A 17,520-nucleotide genomic window follows, 5' to 3' on the forward strand; every position below is an offset into this window, starting at 1 on the left:
TTATGCTCTACATTCTGATGTCCAGCTGCTTGCAGCGCTAAGATTTTATGCTACTGGGAGGTTCATAAAGGTTGAGGGAGAAGGCTAATGCCTCAGCAAAACCTCAGTGTGGAGGTGCGTCCTCGCTGTCACCAACGTCCTTCCATGGCCATTTCGCGGATTGGATCCGACTGCCAGCAACCCACCAGGAGGTCCAGGAGATGCACCAGGGCTGCCATGCCATTGCTGCCATTCCTAAAGGCAAGGCAGCAGTTGATTGAAAATGTTTTTGTTTAAAATATGTTTCATTGATCATTAGCCATCATCCATGACTGGATGAACTTTTCTTTTGACACGTTTCATTTTATGATGAAATTTGATTTAGTTAAATGAAAAAATAAACTTGGGAATTTCAAACTCCGCATCCATTCATTTTTTGAGTGATTGTAATGCTTAAAACCTCTACTCTGACATCTCATCATATTCATTCCTTAAGTGGGCTATACAAGTTGTATAGGCCTACACAATAGAATATCTCTGTCAAAAGTTAACTGGCTGTCCAAGCTAAAATGTCATATTGCTGATTAATCTTGATTTATCTAATGGGTATATATTATCTAATGTGTAGTGAATTCGCACGATCGCAAGATTGGAAGACAGCTTCTCTCGCCGCTACTCTGCCTCAAGCACAGCAAACCTTTTGCAAAGGTCTCATGATCTCCTTCTTAGACTAATGTTGGTACTCTGCTACAGTACTACAAACGAGTCTTTAAAAAATAAACGTGCACCTAGATTAACATTCTTTAAATTGCTTGTAGATAGATAGATAGATAGAAAGATACTTGAGACTAAGGAGTTTGGATCATCCTCGACACTTTACTTGCAGCAATATATAGAACAAACAAACTTAGAAATAGGTGCATACACTACAAATGACATACATACATACACACACACGGTACCTGGTGTGATTGTTGCCCATCATCTGTAAAGAAACAAAAACAGACCATCAGATTAGCAACTGTAAGAAAAAACAAAACAAAATATGAACCACAAAAAAACTGGCACACCTTCAGATGGCCACCATTGTAGGCCTGTAGAACTGTGTGTGTCTTCTTAGCGCCCTTATTGTTTATGTTATCAGGATAATCAGGCTCTGAACATTACCACTAGCAAGCAGGCGTACTTTTTGTACTTTTTGGGCTTTCTTCTAGCAACTCGACCATGCATGTGGGTATTATTTCCCCATTGTTTTACCCAAGTGTGGGATTTTCCTGTGGAATCCAAAGAATTGTTAGTGTAACAAGCCATCGCTAGAAAACACATTTACTAGACAGATATCAAAAAAAATTGGCGTGACAAGTCAACTATTCGGTACATGCTTAGGATAACGATTTTTAGGGGGGAAAAATAAATTAAACAACATAATTGAATATAGTTAAAAAAAGACAGAAGTAGCTCCCTAAGCAAACAAGGGATTGTGATTGGTCATGGGAAGATCTGGTGTGTACATGTCAAGCTCACTCATGTATCTGCAAGTGGCAGTGCTGCCGGCTAAACATGCTATTCCTTTGTCGCACTGATTACCCAGAGTAGAGGCAGGGTTGGGCATTTTTAAATCTATATCGTAATACTGTACCCTGCTAGTATTGGTGATTCTCATTTAGAGAAAGTATTTAAACCCTGTAAAAAAACAGACCCAGACCCAGACCCAGGCAGACCCAGTCATTAGATTGTTCACAAGTTGCTTATTAAGGAGTCTCAGAGTCAGGGCAGCAGTGTTGAGCTGCTTGTTGCTTTCGTGGCTGCTTGATGTTTGCTCTTTGCAGTCATACAAATTTCAGACTTCCCAAGTTTGCTCACCTTATTTTATTCATGTGTCAATGGCTATGACATTTAACAAAAGCAACTCCACTCTACTGCCAGTTATTTACACAGTGTTGCACAATTTCCTGGTTTAGTCATTTTGTTTGGCTTTTGGATTGTTGATGATAATCTGAGTAAATAAAGGTTAAAAGCACATTACAAAAATTTGTTCTTGGTATATATATATATATATATAAACCAAATTTACACCATTAATTATCTATAGTTATATATATAATTGTATTTAATATATATACAGTTAAACCAAATTTACACCATTAATTATCTATAATTATATATAGATAATTGTATTTAATTACTGGAGCTGGAGGCTGAGCTGGATGTGTCTTTAAGCTCATATCTAAACTCGGATGTTTCTGTAGTCAGAAAAAAATATAGGACTGACCAAAATGGGAACAAAGCGGTTTGACTCGTAAGATAAGAATGATCAGAAAAAATTTCTCTCCATGTAATAATGCAACTTCAACTTACATGTGCAGTCTATAAAGGTCCCTGTGATCGAATCTACAGTAGTTGACAGACAGCCGGCAAGTCCCGCCCTCTCCCGCGTTAAAAATCTCGAGCACAAACCTAGAAAGCGGAGAAAGAAAGCAAACTCTTGCAAGAGCGCCAAAAGTGATAACAGAACGACATCTAATTAGATATACTGTATATTCTTGAAGTTACGCTACTCAAATCACGACGCCGTTAATAACTATGCTACAGAGGAGTAACAGGTGAGTGTGACTGTTCCTTCATACAGCTGAAATGTTATTCTATTAAATTCATAGTTTATTTAGTATTCATTTTCTTAAAAGCAACTTTTTTTAAAAGTACGTTTATCCTACCATGCTTTACCATCTGCTGTGTGCGTGAAGACTTTTTTGACAGGTTTATGAGCACGCGGGCGCATGACTCGAGCTTACCTCAAACCGCCCCAAACACAGTCGTTGCGTTACCATGGTAACATCATTATTGGTAAATAAACTCGCAGAAAGACATGTGATGCGTTCCGAAGCTTATAGAGCCTTTCTAAATAGTTTTGGCCAAATAAATCACCAAAAACTTGTGATTTTAATTTTTATTATTTTTTTGCCGTAATATTAATGACTGAGGCTGCCTTCAAAACCACGTAGAGCTGTGCTAATTCTCACCTAGTTCTTAAACACTACTCTTCCGTTTTTCAGTAGTCCTGATCTTGCTCATTTGGACTTTCGCCTGTTTGCTCCCCTACGAGCACGAAGATTCACTTCTGATATAAAAGTGAAGACAGCTTAGATTGTTGTGCAGCTGTGCATTCGTAACTCGCAGTTCAGCCTAGGACATTTTTAATAAGGAAATTAAAAAAAGCTTGTTAGCAGATGGACAAAGTTATTGAAAAGCAAGAAGATTAGGTCAAGATATTATGTTTTTATATCTATTTTAAGTTAATAGAAATAGATTTTACAGCCAGATTATGAATAGTTTTTGACTTATCCTTGTACGTATTTTGGTGTCTAAATAGATGACACTATTTTGAAAGATAGTCTGAAGATAGTCTCGTCTAAAGTCAAAAATTGAGGAACGATAAGGAAAGTGCAACACATTTTGCAGAATTGTTTTGCTGAGTTGCCTCAATGGTTCTACTTGATTTGTCCCAGTTGGTGATGATCTGTGGACAATCTTCATCTTCTTGTGGTTGGTGTAAAGTCTGTGTTTCCTGTTTATATGGTTAAACGCAGTTAGGATCTGCTGCAGGTGGTTTTCTAAAAGATTTTTGGCACGCTGCTGTCATTTGCCTGTTGCAACTCAGTGAGCGAGCTCATAGATGTGTTGTTTGTCTTTACTTCAAATAAGCAAGATTCTGTTCTGTGGACAATTTTGGTTTCTGCATTGAGTCTTTCTTAATGATATGGATGATTGTCACAATGAAGATGATAAACCATGTTACAGTGATCATATACTTCTCCTTTTCTTTCTCCTGATCTAATGAAAAATGCCTCATAGTTGGCATTGCTCACCGTGCCTGTGGTAAGCATTTACATCTTTTATATTCTTTATAAGCTGTACAAAAAAACCCATTCTGTTGTTTGTAATTTGTTTCATTAGAATTTAATTTTGGAGAGGACAGAATTTAGATCAAACATATTATAATGATAATTTAATAAAGAAATAGAAAGAAAAAAATTTCAAAAATATGAGAAATATTAGTTATTTAATATACTTCCAGTGCATTGTATTCTGTGCCAGGCCACTTTTGGGGTTCATATTAAGCTTGCAGAGTATTAAAGTTGCTCAGATGAGTTTAAAATAGAGTCGGAGCACTCCTTACCACAAATTGAAAAAATATTTAATAAAAAAATTAGTTAATTAATTAATAGCGGGGTTCATGTATTAAAATACTAAATAAACCAACAAACAAACACATAAATTGAATCAGTATTGGCACCCCTGACCAAGTTAATAAATAAAAATTTTTTGAGTACACTTTGACCAATATTTGAGGAACTTAAAAATAGTGTGAGAGGAATGAAAAAACGGATGTTGTTTGCATAAAGTGTGGGAGTAGTTTAAAAGCTATCACACAAAACTTGTTTTCTGTAGCATGTACACATACACAGACACACACACACACACATACACCAATGCTATGGCAGAAAAGAAAGTAATGAATTACTGTACAGGTATGCATCTCTTAATGTCCATGATATGTACTGTGAAATACGAATTGGAAGTTGTGCAAACACCATATTATACCGTTAACAGAGCTATGTGGAATACTGTAACGAAAGCACTGTGGTGGAGTTAGTTTCAAGTTAAAACACAATAAAGTTGCTCAAGCGTTTTATGTAAGAAACGTGATGCATGCTACGTGTGTGTGTGTGTGTGAAGCTGTTGAGGAGGAATGAACCAAAACCTCAACCATAATGCTGCTAAAAAGACATTCTGTTTATTTGTTGTGTGTGGTTACTTCTGACCCTATCATTTTTGTTTTGCATATCTTTTATTATGACTATTGCGTAAGGATGCATACCTGCATATTTAGAATTGCAAAGTCAAAAGTGGATATATGCCCTTGAAGCATATTAAATCACAAAAACAACAATGTCTGACGTCCACACTTTTCCCCACACATTGCTTATTGTGTCAACACTAGCATGATGTACAATACCAGTAGAACACTTGACAGATCTGCAGACAGAGATAGGAAAACCATGCATGTCTATGCAAGAAAAAAATTAGGTATGCATAAAGTTGTGGATATTTTATAAATGAAAGCCAGGCTGTATAGCATAATGTTTGAGCCATGTCTTCAATAAAATTGGTAGCATTGCAATTTAATTGTTTGGATGGCATTTATCCAGCCTAACAGTGGTAAATCCCACCAAACATCATATGTTTTTATTTTTAAACCTAGTCTATGGACATAAGGCAATATTTTTCTTTCCTTTCCCTTTCTCAGGACAGAATGTTGAGGTGAGTCTAGCTTGACAGTATAGTCAAGTATGAAGAAGAAGAAACATCAGAAACTGTTTTTATCGGGTATTGTAGCCTGGGTGCTGCTCTACTTTATTTTCTTCTACCAGAACACAAACTCCAACTTGATTTCCCTTCCCAGTTTTATACACTCAGCTTCCACCCAGGTAAGCATGAGGCCCATTTATGTCCACCATGTGGAAAACAGCACCACGACTAAACAAGTGAAGGACAAAGATCATCATCGTTCCAGAGCTATTGTCCTTCCTGAAATGCAGAAGAATTTAAATTGGCGTATCATCTGGGCAGCTAAAGTGGTTAGAGGACTATGGATGGGCATCGCATCTTCTGACATGCTAAGTTCATATCTTCAGAAAGTCAAGAAGCAATATACTGATATCAACCAATACAATGTGACCTATACAGGACACTTAAAAAATAAGACAAACCAGAAGAAGATCCTGTGCCAGCTAAAGAATGAACAGCTTAGGACACTGACTGGGAATGAGGAGCCCTTTGCCAGTCTGGGATGGCAGAAGCTGGTACCTCGTCAACCTCTGGAACAGGCCACTGGTGGCCCCTACAAGACATGTGCTGTTGTTTCCTCTGCTGGTGCAATTCTTAAATCTTCCCTTGGGAGGGAAATTGGTAAGTGGCTAGTGTTAAGTAAAGTCGTATTTTTTATTATGTTTATAATTTAAAGCAAGCCCTGAGAAATACTAGAGGGTCAAGAGACTATCATTATTCCAGCAATAGAAACTAATACTGTTTACAGTCGTATTCCATGTGGTAAACACTCTGTATGTGACTTGCTTCAGGTTTTTTTTTCTAAGTGTTGATTAACCTTATTGTTACAGCATATATTTTGGATATCAAGGAAGAATATATCATTACTGACCAACACTTAATAGTTATGTCCATATGCATTTGACATTCTAATCAAACAATAAATAAATGTATATCAGTGTATAAATACAAAATACACTTTCTGGATAAAAGAAAAAGTTGCCATTTCAGAATGGTCAAATCATTGGCCTATATCAACATAAGAAAACAACTAAGGAGTTTTGTTACTGGAGTTGGGCTAAGAGTGCTTCTACTTAAAAAAATTTGAAAGGATAGTGCTAAAGCATCGTTTTCATGAAAGCAATATACAGTAGTTGGAACAAATCATGAATGAAGACCACTTAAACGTTGCAATGTTGAAACAATAAAGTTGCATTTAAACATTGCATTGTAAAATAAAAAACAAACACAACTATGTATAATAGTCAAAGTAAGAGAATTTCCACACAGTCATTGTGACCTAATCAAGATGAGATGTCTGCCAGACATACTGAGAGGCGGGTGGAATAATTTCACTGCATATCATACCATGTATGACTGTGTACAGTATGTGACAAATAAAATGTGAATTTGAAACCTGAGTGTCTGTGGAAGGAAAGGAGAGAGTGAGTTTTTTTTTTGGTATCTGCATGAACAATGATATGAAAAGCTGTGTAAGGATATGACCACGTCAAGAGACCGGGTATAGTAGGGAGAACAGAAGAGGACTAAGTACTGAGCCTTGTGGGACACCACTAGCTCAGTACTATTTCATCATGTACAGCAAGTTAGAACAAAGAGAGAACTTGAAATTCTGTGTGAGTTTGAGCAAATCTGCCACAGAGATGTTTCATATGATTCAAGTTTACAGCGATCCTGCAACGAGTCCTTTAAGATGCATTAAGACGAGCTCAACCCCTGAAAATGTCTAAACCATTCTGCAAATTTTGGATGATAATTGTCAGAAAACAACCCACAACATCGCTGCTATTGTTGGTGTGTCATACAGAACAGTCTAAACAATCCTCATGTAATTTAAACATGCTTCCGCTGGGAAACTTTTTGATACCTCTTGTGTACATATTATATATATATATATATATATATATATATATATATATATATATATATATATATATATATATATTCTAGTTTAATGTGTTATAGGAATATTGGGCTAGTTTTGGGCTTTTTTATGAAGTAAAAAATTAATAAATGAGTGTTTGTATCAATAGATTCGCATGATGCAGTGCTTCGGTTCAATGCTGCTCCCACTGAGGGCTATGAGAATGATGTGGGCAACAAGACCACCCTACGCATTATCAACTCACAGGTAGACCTCTATTCACTCTACCTGTCTCTTACATACACATACTGTACAGTATACACATGAGCTAGGGAGGGACCGTTAATAAAAATTAACTAAACATACTATATTTTTACATTAATTTCACAGATTATGGCTAATCCACAGCATATGTTTGCTGACAGTCATCTTTATAAGAATATTACACTTGTGGCATGGGACCCTAGTCCATATTCTGGCAACCTTGAAAAGGTGAGTAAGAACCAAAAGTGACCATCTGTCAATATGCCAAGAAACAGTCAATATTTATCCTGGCAAATCCAGGTTTATGCAGTATCATGTATTTTCACTTTCTAATTCATAACTGTATCCAAAATCACTAGCATTAAACACAACTCACTATTGATATTAAAATGTATTTGTGATTTAAAGACAAAGCTTTCACAATGTTCTAGGCAGAAGTAAGGAAACAGGAAAATGATACAGCTAGTTCCCGACCATACACTCATGCCCAGTTCCTCTGACCCACTAAATGTGAAGTTTTATTTAAATATTCCCATAAAATCCCAGATCTGTTATTACTTTCCACATCTCTTGGGATTTTCACAGTGGTACAAGAGGCCAGATCACGACCTGTTCACAGCATTCACCGAACACAGAAAGAAATTTCCATCACAGGCCCTCTACATCCTGCACCCAAACTACCTCTGGAACCTTTGGAACATTCTCCAGAGGAACACAGAAGAGAAGGTCCAACCCAATCCACCCTCTTCTGGGTTCATAGGTTAGACTCACATCTACATAAAATAATATAATGATTTGCACAGATGTAAAAAAGACTTTTCTTTAACTCTTTTGGAGTCTCATTCTGATGATCCCACCAGAAATTTGACTTCAGCCATTAGAAAGATTCTGAAAATCTAAAACACTCTCTCATCGTAGATATTGCTTTATCCTGTATACAGGGTTGTGATGGGCCTGGAGCCTATCACAGAAGACTTAGAGCACAAGGTGGGGTACATCCTGGATAGGGTACCAATCCATTGCAGGGTACATGCATGCACACATAACAGGCAATTTGTGAATGCCAGTCTGCATGTCTTTGGGCTGAAACCCAGCAAGAACAGGGAGAACATGCAAACTCTATACACACAGAATTGAACCCGGACCCTGGAGGTGCAAGACGACAGTGCTAACCACTAAACCACTGTGCCGCCTGAATCTGAAACAATGGTTTGCAATTGCTATATTGCTCGCACACAATAATATTTAATTTGACATTTAACCTGGAATGTCCATGTGTAAAAATTCTTTGTTATGCTGTCAGACCCATTCTTTCATAATTTGAGTCCTGGAATATGCCTGTGCCACCTGGGAAGGGAAAAAGGGTATAATCCGGTCATTCAGTACAGTACATTCAGGTCATCTCATCAGCTGACTTAATTTTATTGCCACATAATGTTCCTGTGCAACCCCAGAACATAACACAGCCTCCAGAGGTTTGTACAGTAGGCACTTTGCATGATATAAGTATGCATGATATTGCTTTATGCGGTTCCCTTCTTACCCTGGAATAGGGTCAATCTGGACTCAACAAGACTTTCTTCAATTGCTCCAATGTCTAATCTTTATGCTCCCTAGAAAAGTGAGGCTATTGTTCTGATAAGCCTCAATAACAAGTGGTTTTCTTATGGCCACACAGCATTTTGCTCTTACTTTCGTTATTAAACCTAGCTTTGATGTAACCAAGCATTTAAGTGATTTCTAATCCCAGTCATTCATGATTTCATTACTTCAGTAAAGTTAATGTTACACCATCAGCTCAGGTTTTAATAATGCGTTAGATAGTATTTAACTCAATAACTGCAATTTCAGCAAAGTTGTTTTCTTTGTTTTATGCGGGCCCTTCTGAAACCTCTTTTTTTTTTTTTTTTTTTTTTGCCAGGCAGTGTATATAACTAATAATTATGTTACAATTGTGTTATTTCTAGCACATATATCAATATATTAATTACTCACTCACTCACTCTCTATACCGCTTTATCCTGTATTCAGGGTCGCGGGGGACCTGGAGCCTATCCCAGGAGACTTGGGGCACGAGGTGGGGTACACACTGGACAGGGTGCCAATCCATCCCAGCACACACACTCATTCACACACTACAGGCAATTTGGGAATGCCAATTCGCCTAACCTGATCTAACCTGACCTAAAGATCTATAAATTCTTGGCATGTAAAAAAAAATAACCATCTCAAAATCTAACCAATAAAAAGCAAAATATAAACAATAATCCAAAACCCACTGTCTGTCATACACTACGGACAATTCGGAAATGCCAGTCAGGGTACATGTACACAGGCCCAAGGCGAGATTTGAACCTCTAACGTTCCAGGTGATACTGCTAACCACTAAGCCACTGTGCTACCTCATTACCATTATTGCTCCTCTGTTTGCAATAAAGCTGCGTTGACCTTTGATGAGATTGCTTTGCTTTGATGACAGCCGCAGGGTCACGGGTGCAATCCTGTTCATTCTAACCAGAGTTTTATTTAATTATATGTCAATACACAAAGTACATTGTTTATAGCTCTAAATAAGTTGACTAAGCATGTGTGCATGTGTGTATAAATCTGTAAGCAGATGGCACAGTAAACAAAATGAGATTTCCTTTTTCTATTTAATATATTAATACTGTTCCAGAAAATAAGATGCTACCAACAGGCTTGCAATTGTTCCTCCACAAAATAATGACAAGTATTTTCATTTTCTTTTGTTCCAGGCATCATTCTGATGATGAGCATTTGCGAGAAAGTTGATGTCTACGAGTTCATCCCATCTATAAGACACACAAGTCTGTGTCACTACTATGAGCAGTACCATGACTTCGCCTGCACCCTAGGAGCATATCACCCACTGTTTTATGAGAAGCTCTTCATCAGAACAATGAGCACTGTGTCTTTGGATGAACTTATGACAAAGGGCAAAGTCACACTTCCAGGGTTCAATCAGATCACCTGCTCAGGACAAGAAGTGTAATAAAGAGACCAGTATAAATCCACTGCTCCTATAAAACAAACTTGTAAAAAGAAATGGCCAAATTGAAATATGAAAGTACCAGAGAAGTTTTAGTTTTGTTTCGAAAGGAACGAAATATATTTTGGTGTATTTCTACTTTTCTTGAGTATTATTTAAAAGTGAAAACCTTTCCAATAAATGTTCAAAAACATACGCTCCTTATATATCCAGGGGTAGCTCAGTGGTTTAGGCATTGGACTACGGTTCGGAATTTCCTAGGTTCAAACTCCACAACCACTAAGTAGCCATCGTTGGGCCCTTGAGCAAGGCCCTTAACCCTCAACTGCTCAGATGTATAATGAGATAAGAATGTAAGACACCCTGGATAAGAGCGTCTGCTAAATGTATATTTTTACTTAAACCTTTAAAGTTCCTTTCACTAAAAATCAAGGTTTAGTATCCAGTCATATTTCTTTCTTCTTCTTCTTCTTCGTATTTCGGCTGTTCCCTTTCAGGGGTCACCACAGCAAATCATCTTCCTCCATATCACCCTATCCTCTGCATCTTCTTCTCTCACACCAACTAACTTCATATCCTCTCTCACTGCATCCATAAATCTCCTCGTTGGTCTTCCTCTAGACCTCCTGCCTGGCAGTTCCATACCCAGCATCTTTCTACCAATATACAGTATTCACAATCTCTCCACTGAACATGCCCAAACCACCTCAGTCTGGCCTCTCTGACTTTGTCTCCAAAACATCTAACATGGGTTGTCCCTCTGATGAACTCATTTTTTATCCTATCCATCCTTGTCACCCCCAAAGAGAACCTCAACATCTTCATCCCTGCTACCTCCAACTCTGCCTTTTCTTCAGTGCCACTGTCTCTAAGCCGTAGAGCATCGCTGGTCTCACCACTGTGACGCTTACCACTTTCCTGTACACCTTTCCTTTTATTCTCGCTGATACTTTTTTATCACATATAAAAGAGTATATGACATTTTTCTCCACCGTTTCAACCTATAATTCATAATTTATTGTATCCAATTAAATTCATCAACATAGAGAAAAAGGTTTTGACCTTCTCATGCTACATAATATAGTTAAAGGTAAAGCTATCTGTTTTTCTTAAATGGAATAAACCAGCATACTGCAGTTTGGAGCTTGAGTTTAAGCGCCTCTGGACCTACTCTCCTTTGCAAATATTTGCTAATATAACATGATTATATTCAAATAAGGTAACCTGTTTTTTTTGCTAATGGCAGATTAGATTAGACTTTTTGTTGATATGTCTTTACTTTTAATCAAGATTTGAAAACTTCATTTGTACTTTAACTTGGGTATAATTTCTCAGTATTTTTGTCCGCACCAGGTGACTGGAAGCTGCTGTAGGCAAAATGGGGGATAATTCAAAAACATTGGAAGCAGTTGTGCAGGAATAAACTCTGAATGGGATGCCAGTCTTTTGCATGGGAATAAGTCAATATGTTTACATGATGTTGCACACCCACGCTGACTCACACACTCGTTCTCACTTAGGAACAACTTAGAGTCACCAGTTCACTTACTGACCTTTTTTTTTTTAAACATTTATATAAAGAATGCACATTCATTTATAGTATAGTCATTTAAAAAGTGCAACCTTATTTCAGGGAAGCAGTTGTTTAGGATTGTACACTATGTTTCTTTGATTTACAAAATTTTGCCCAATATTGTGATTTAAGTAAGGCATTAAGCATATAAGCATATTTATTTTTTTTGTCCACCCATATGCAAAATATTCTTGAAGTTTAGAATATTTAGCTCATATTATTAACTACGTTTTGAAGATCACCCCCATTTGTTAAAACATTTTATGATTTCATGATATATTAAAGTTTGTAAAGTTTAGCTTCCTGTACTTAATCAAAATGTTTATTGTTTGTTTTTCTCAGTTCCTGCCTTGCTATTTTACCTGCTAGGAGTCATGTTTTTTTTTTTCCTTAATTGCACTTTTCTGGGGGCAACTTGAATATGTGGTTAAAATGATCAGTTAATTTTCAGCTGTTTTTTTTACATAAAGCACAAATGTGAACCCAATTTCATTCTCCGTGGTTTTAATAAATCTATCCATAGGAAAAACAAATGATTAAAACGTTCCACACTCAAATTTGACTCAGCGTATACACGTCTGAAATGTGCATCACTAGACACCGAGAAGTGTATAAAGGCCTAGATTTATTTACCGTGCTGTATTAAGAAAACAATAATACTCATTTACAAGAAGTACTTATTTACTAATTTGAAGATTATGATTAATAATAATCATAGTTGACATTGGCTCCATGTCTGATGGCGCTGGCATCCTGCCCTGCCATTGCAGCGTTCTCATCGTAATGATGCTGTCGACCCTGATCGTTAGCTTTGGCGTGGTCCATCCAGTAAGCCAGATCTGTCTCAAGTCTCTGTACATAAGAAGCAAAATGTCAATATTAGATTAAATATTTTTTATAAGTTCCTTTTGCAAAGTGTACAATATCCTTTCCCTTGCACTCAGCAATCACATATTTGGCATTTTCAGTAAGTTAGGAGGCATCTTTAAATTGCACACCCTGCAGACATGTCTAATGCTTATGTTGTGCTGTCTGTGTCATCCTGCCTGCTCATAGCTGTAGGGATTTAAAAATGTTTACGTATTTATAAAAAAAAGTAAAAAAAAACAGTCGCACACTCTAATATACAGCAATTTGGCCTGCAATGTAGTGGCCAGTCCTTGTGTAAAGATTATTTCACACTTTAACAAATTTGAGTCTGGTGATATGCCCGTGCCATCATATATTGAACAATAATCTACCAAAAATGGAGCATTAATTTAAATGAGCTTTTCTTGATCACATTCGAATTAAATTAGAATTGAGAATAAAACAGCACAACAATATAAAGCAGGAGAGGAGGGGAGGATGATCAGGATTGGAATTCCTGAGTTTTGTGGTGGCCTGCCAGATGGCAGTTTTTACTCTCTCCTGATTGCACTTTAGGGGTCAAAGCAAAAAGTTTCCTTTTTTTTTGGATATTCATTAGATTTGTTTTTACTTTTAAACATAGTAAAGTTGAACGATTTGATTAAACTCACAGCCTCATCGTAACCCATGTGCATGAACTGCTGGATCCACTGCTGGACATCTGGACGGCTGCGGTCCCACAGGTTTCTCCGAGGTCTCCGGATAGCTGATAGGAATTCCTTAGCTTTAACCTGTGGGATCACAAGTTCGCCTGCAGGTCTGCGCTGGACTGTGAAATGAATATTGAGAACTGCATTCACTGGTTCTGTTTGACAGGTTTTATTTTTTATAGATTTTCTAGCTTTATTATACTGATTGCTAGATCAATCTCACAATAAGACCTGGAACATGGAAAATAATATGAGAACAAAATGTGCTCCAAAATCTATGCATAAAGCACAGATAAATCAAATTCCTGTCTCAATATATGTGTAGGAAAAATCCACCCTAAATGATTTAAATATAATATTTTTTATAATCCAAAAGAATAAAATTGATCTTTAATGGCTTTCGAGATTTATTAAATAATCACTTTCTGAGGTGACCTTCTAAATCACTACATTACCTGAAATGCTGTTCGACTACATTCTGACAGAGGTGTCCATGTTGTTAATATATACTTTATACCTAAAGAGACAGACGCAGAAGTGCTTTTGTCCTAATACTAGAATTATCTTTTAGATAACAGATAGCAGCTACAGATTATTTTCATAACTGTTCCGGGCTCAAAGGTTGCTGACTTTATTACTTCTGTATTTGCTTTAAGATTATGATTTTATTATTTATCACATGTACCTTAAAGAAACAGTGATTTTTTCCCCCCCTGTTCCTGTTTCCATGTGAACGAAAGCTGAAGTCAGAACACATGGAAAAAAAACTCATGCTTTGTTGCTTTGAGGAGCTAAGACCAAAACCACTTATTAGGGACACTACTTGGGGGAAAACAGGTACAATTTGCTGGACAGCATGAAGATTGGAGCAATGGAAAAAGGTTGTGTGGTTTGATGACTCCAGAACCATTTTCAGAATAATTAGCATGGTAATGTAAGAAGGGAAGCACATGAACCGATGCACTTATCATGTCATCATGTCATGTCAGGTGATGACCTGAATGTTCTGAATCACCAGGGTGTGCCATCAATGCATTTTTTTCCCCCCTGATGATACGGGTCTCTTCCTGGACTCAAGAGAGTGGATGCATGAGCAATCATTTTGGATCATCTGGATGCATGTTCACACAAGAAGTGACCACTATGGTATGTGCCATAACCAAAGCTAAAGGTGGTCTAATTATAATACTAGACCATAAAATAGATAATATAATATAATATAATGCACATTTTTTGGTTTGGCAGTGTGTTTCAATATAAGCACATTTCATTGTTTCAGGCTGGGGTTCTCCCAGCTGCTCTCAGTTGCTTCACTTTTCTCAAATCAAAACTGAAAATGTACAAACTTCACATCATCTAGTCATTTATGCCTAAAAGCTATTTTTCTCTCTCTTTTTTTTAACAAATTGCAAATGTTTTGGCACTTTCATGCAAATGATTATGTACAGCTGTCTGCTGTTTTCTACATTATCAGTTGCTTGTGTAATGTTGATAAAAATGTATTTAATTGTTTAATAGAAATTAGTTCATTGTATACTATACATCATTACATGCAAAATGATTAAACTAGTTGTCATAATTTGACATTTAAATCTATATATCTATACATTCCTATTAGACATCTTTTTTGTTTTCCTGTAAATGTGTTCTAAATTCAATCTTGAATTCACTAATGGAAAGTAACATTTAAAGCGTTTTATTAACTAATAACCAGCTCTCAAAAATACCAGGCTGCCATGGATGCGGTTCTACAATTCCAGATTTTCCAGTCTGTCAGGCGACATGATCTGTGTTCATTATATCACAATGCAGCATTGTAAGAATCTTTTCCCTAGAAATAATTTTAGTTCTTTTTAGTAAGAAATGTACCAAAGCGACTGAGAAAAACAGTAACGGTTGTGGCTGATCAGTGTACATATCAGCATTATATTTCTGGCTATATATATATATATATATATATATATATATATATATATACTGTGTGTGTGTGTATATATATATATATATATATATATATATATATATATATATATATATACACACACACACACACACAGTGTAACAAAGGTTGGGGTCACTTGCTAATTTCTTTGTTTTTGTTTAGTGATTTATTTTCTACATTCTACAACAATACTGGGGATTTCAAAACTATAAAATAAACACATATGGAATTAGATAATTACGTAACAACAACAAAAAGAACAGTTAGTTCTTATTATAAGACACAGAGGTCAGCCTTACAGTAATAGTTCTTGCAAGAACAGTATTGTCAAGTGCATTTGCAAAATCCGTCAAGCACCATAATAAAACTGGCTCTCATGAAGGCCATCCCGGGAGGGCGAGACCAAAACCTACCTCTGCCACAGACAAGATGTTCATTTAGAGTTATCAGCCTGAAAAATGACCAATTAACAGCACCTCAGATTAGAGGCATTATTAAGTCTTTACAGAGCAGAAGTAGCAGAAACATCTCACCACTAACTGTTCAAAGGAGATTAATGCATTCTTTGGATGCCTTTAGCATTCCTTTACAATGTAGAAAGAAATAAAAATCAGGGCGATCGTGGAGTTAGAAAGTGACCCCAAACTTTTGAACGGTAGTGTGTATATAACATTATGCTCAAAGTGGCTGCTGAAACATTACCATCTCTTTTCTTCAGTATCTTGCTCAGTGTACTTTCACCTGATCCACCTGGAACAAACAATTACACTGTTGTTTAGTCCTGTAATAAAATCTCTGAATTATTTCCTACCACTGTATTGTAGTTTCACATGACCTTGCCACCTAGCATGATCATCCAAAATAGGCATTTATTCAATTTAGTGATTATCCTCATGTCAAGGAGTGATCTATGAAACACCATAGTTTAAGTCTTATAAAGTTGTATTGTATGGATGACAAGACTCATCATCAGGTATTGCTGCTTTTACCATTATGCATGTATTTCATTGGTCAATACTTGGGGCTCGCACAGTATGCTTTCCCTAGAGAATTAAATGTTCTGCACATTTAAAATATTTGTGTCAATCCTAGCCAATGCTCCAGGTTCCATTTCCCCTGATATACTCCAGAAAACCAAACATCCTTTCATCCCTTAAACTACAAGGACATGTTACTGGATCTGGACTTGTAGTTTCAATTACTTAATATCTCTTAAGATGCATTTTCAATTTTACTTGTTTTATTACGCAACTAGAGGTTCACATTAAACTTTCCAGCTTGTTGATTACCAAAATACTATAATATTAATGCCCCAGAATCTTTACTTTACATTAATTCCCAATTGTCCTACTGCAGCTGTCATCTTTTATATGGAAATGGTGATACTAAAAATAGGTAATACGTTTAATGTAAACACATTCTTTTCAAGGCCTTTCTCTACATGCACATGCATAAAAGGTATGAGGAAATGCACAACAGCACAAAGTAAATACCTATTTCAACATAGCAGAATGTTTTGCTATCAAACCTCTAGTTTTTTTTTTCCCCAGCAGCAAAGAAAGTTTTTTTCAATTCCAACAACAGGGTTTAAAGATGTCGTACTAAATCTGTGCTAATACGTTTCGCTGGATTGTCTTTTATTATGATAATACTATACACAGTTTGTAAAAAAAAAAACAGTCAGGTTTTAAGTGGTCGTTTAAATCCTAAGCCACAATTTCTGCATAACTCTGATAGTGTTCACTGAACTGGAAATGGGAACAAATGAAAAAGCATACCAGCAGAGGAAAAAATATTTTAAAAGAGGAAATAAAATTGAGCAAGAGATTATTTTAGAGGTATTAACAAACCTGAGGTGTTGAAAAGGATGAAGATGATGAGAAAGAGCAAAGCTTTTATATAACCGCCGTAGAGCTTCATGTCTTTGTCCTGTAGCTTTGCTGGATCTGTGTGGTGTGAGCTAAACTATACTATACTAAG

General features: G+C 36.5%; 2 protein-coding genes across 5 annotated transcripts; one reads left to right on the forward strand and one right to left on the reverse strand.

The window, feature by feature from the left end:
• Positions 1 to 2,452: 2,452 nt before the first annotated feature.
• st6gal2b (ST6 beta-galactosamide alpha-2,6-sialyltranferase 2b) lies at positions 2,453 to 12,596 on the forward strand. Of its 4 annotated transcripts, XM_053498581.1 has the most exons (7): positions 2,601 to 3,855; positions 5,288 to 5,949; positions 7,362 to 7,459; positions 7,583 to 7,684; positions 8,042 to 8,216; positions 9,488 to 9,533; positions 10,213 to 10,392. In XM_053498581.1, exons 2-7 carry the CDS (start codon positions 5,331 to 5,333, stop codon positions 10,247 to 10,249), a joined length of 1,077 nt encoding a protein of 358 aa, XP_053354556.1. In that variant the 5' UTR covers positions 2,601 to 3,855; positions 5,288 to 5,330; the 3' UTR covers positions 10,250 to 10,392. The 4 variants fall into 4 exon arrangements, with proteins under 4 accessions (XP_053354554.1, XP_053354555.1, XP_053354556.1 ...); XM_053498579.1 differs by lacking the exons at positions 2,601 to 3,855; positions 9,488 to 9,533 and adding an exon at positions 2,453 to 2,582 and having other exon boundaries at positions 10,213 to 12,596; XM_053498580.1 differs by lacking the exon at positions 8,042 to 8,216 and having other exon boundaries at positions 2,600 to 3,855; positions 10,213 to 12,596.
• A 55-nt stretch (positions 12,597 to 12,651) lies between these two features.
• Positions 12,652 to 17,500, reverse strand: ecrg4b (ECRG4 augurin precursor b). Its single transcript, XM_053498582.1, has 4 exons — positions 17,391 to 17,500; positions 16,243 to 16,290; positions 13,560 to 13,717; positions 12,652 to 12,891 (listed from the first exon to the last, which is right to left on the reverse strand). Exons 1-4 carry the CDS (start codon positions 17,458 to 17,460, stop codon positions 12,742 to 12,744), a joined length of 426 nt encoding a protein of 141 aa, XP_053354557.1. The 5' UTR covers positions 17,461 to 17,500; the 3' UTR covers positions 12,652 to 12,741.
• Between the last annotated feature and the right edge of the window lie 20 nt (positions 17,501 to 17,520).

The sequence above is a fragment of the Clarias gariepinus genome, chromosome 6 (assembly GCF_024256425.1).
Source record: "Clarias gariepinus isolate MV-2021 ecotype Netherlands chromosome 6, CGAR_prim_01v2, whole genome shotgun sequence".
Lineage (NCBI taxonomy): Eukaryota > Metazoa > Chordata > Actinopteri > Siluriformes > Clariidae > Clarias > Clarias gariepinus.

What these genes read in the sequence shown, in the direction of transcription:
- st6gal2b (XM_053498579.1), top strand. Translation starts at nt 5,331, where the DNA reads ATGAAGAAGAAGAAACATCAGAAACTGTTTTTATCGGGTATTGTAGCC. An exon ending in TTCCCTTGGGAGGGAAATTG is followed by an intron (nt 5,950 to 7,361) that starts GTAAGTGGCTAG and finishes TTGTATCAATAG; the next exon opens with ATTCGCATGATGCAGTGCTT. An exon ending in ACCCTCTTCTGGGTTCATAG is followed by an intron (nt 8,217 to 10,212) that starts GTTAGACTCACA and finishes CTTTTGTTCCAG; the next exon opens with GCATCATTCTGATGATGAGC.
- ecrg4b (XM_053498582.1), bottom strand. Translation starts at nt 17,460, where the DNA reads ATGAAGCTCTACGGCGGTTATATAAAAGCTTTGCTCTTTCTCATCATC. An exon ending in CATCCTTTTCAACACCTCAG is followed by an intron (nt 16,291 to 17,390) that starts GTTTGTTAATAC and finishes TGTTTGTTCCAG; the next exon opens with GTGGATCAGGTGAAAGTACA. An exon ending in ACATGGGTTACGATGAGGCT is followed by an intron (nt 12,892 to 13,559) that starts GTGAGTTTAATC and finishes TCTTATGTACAG; the next exon opens with AGACTTGAGACAGATCTGGC.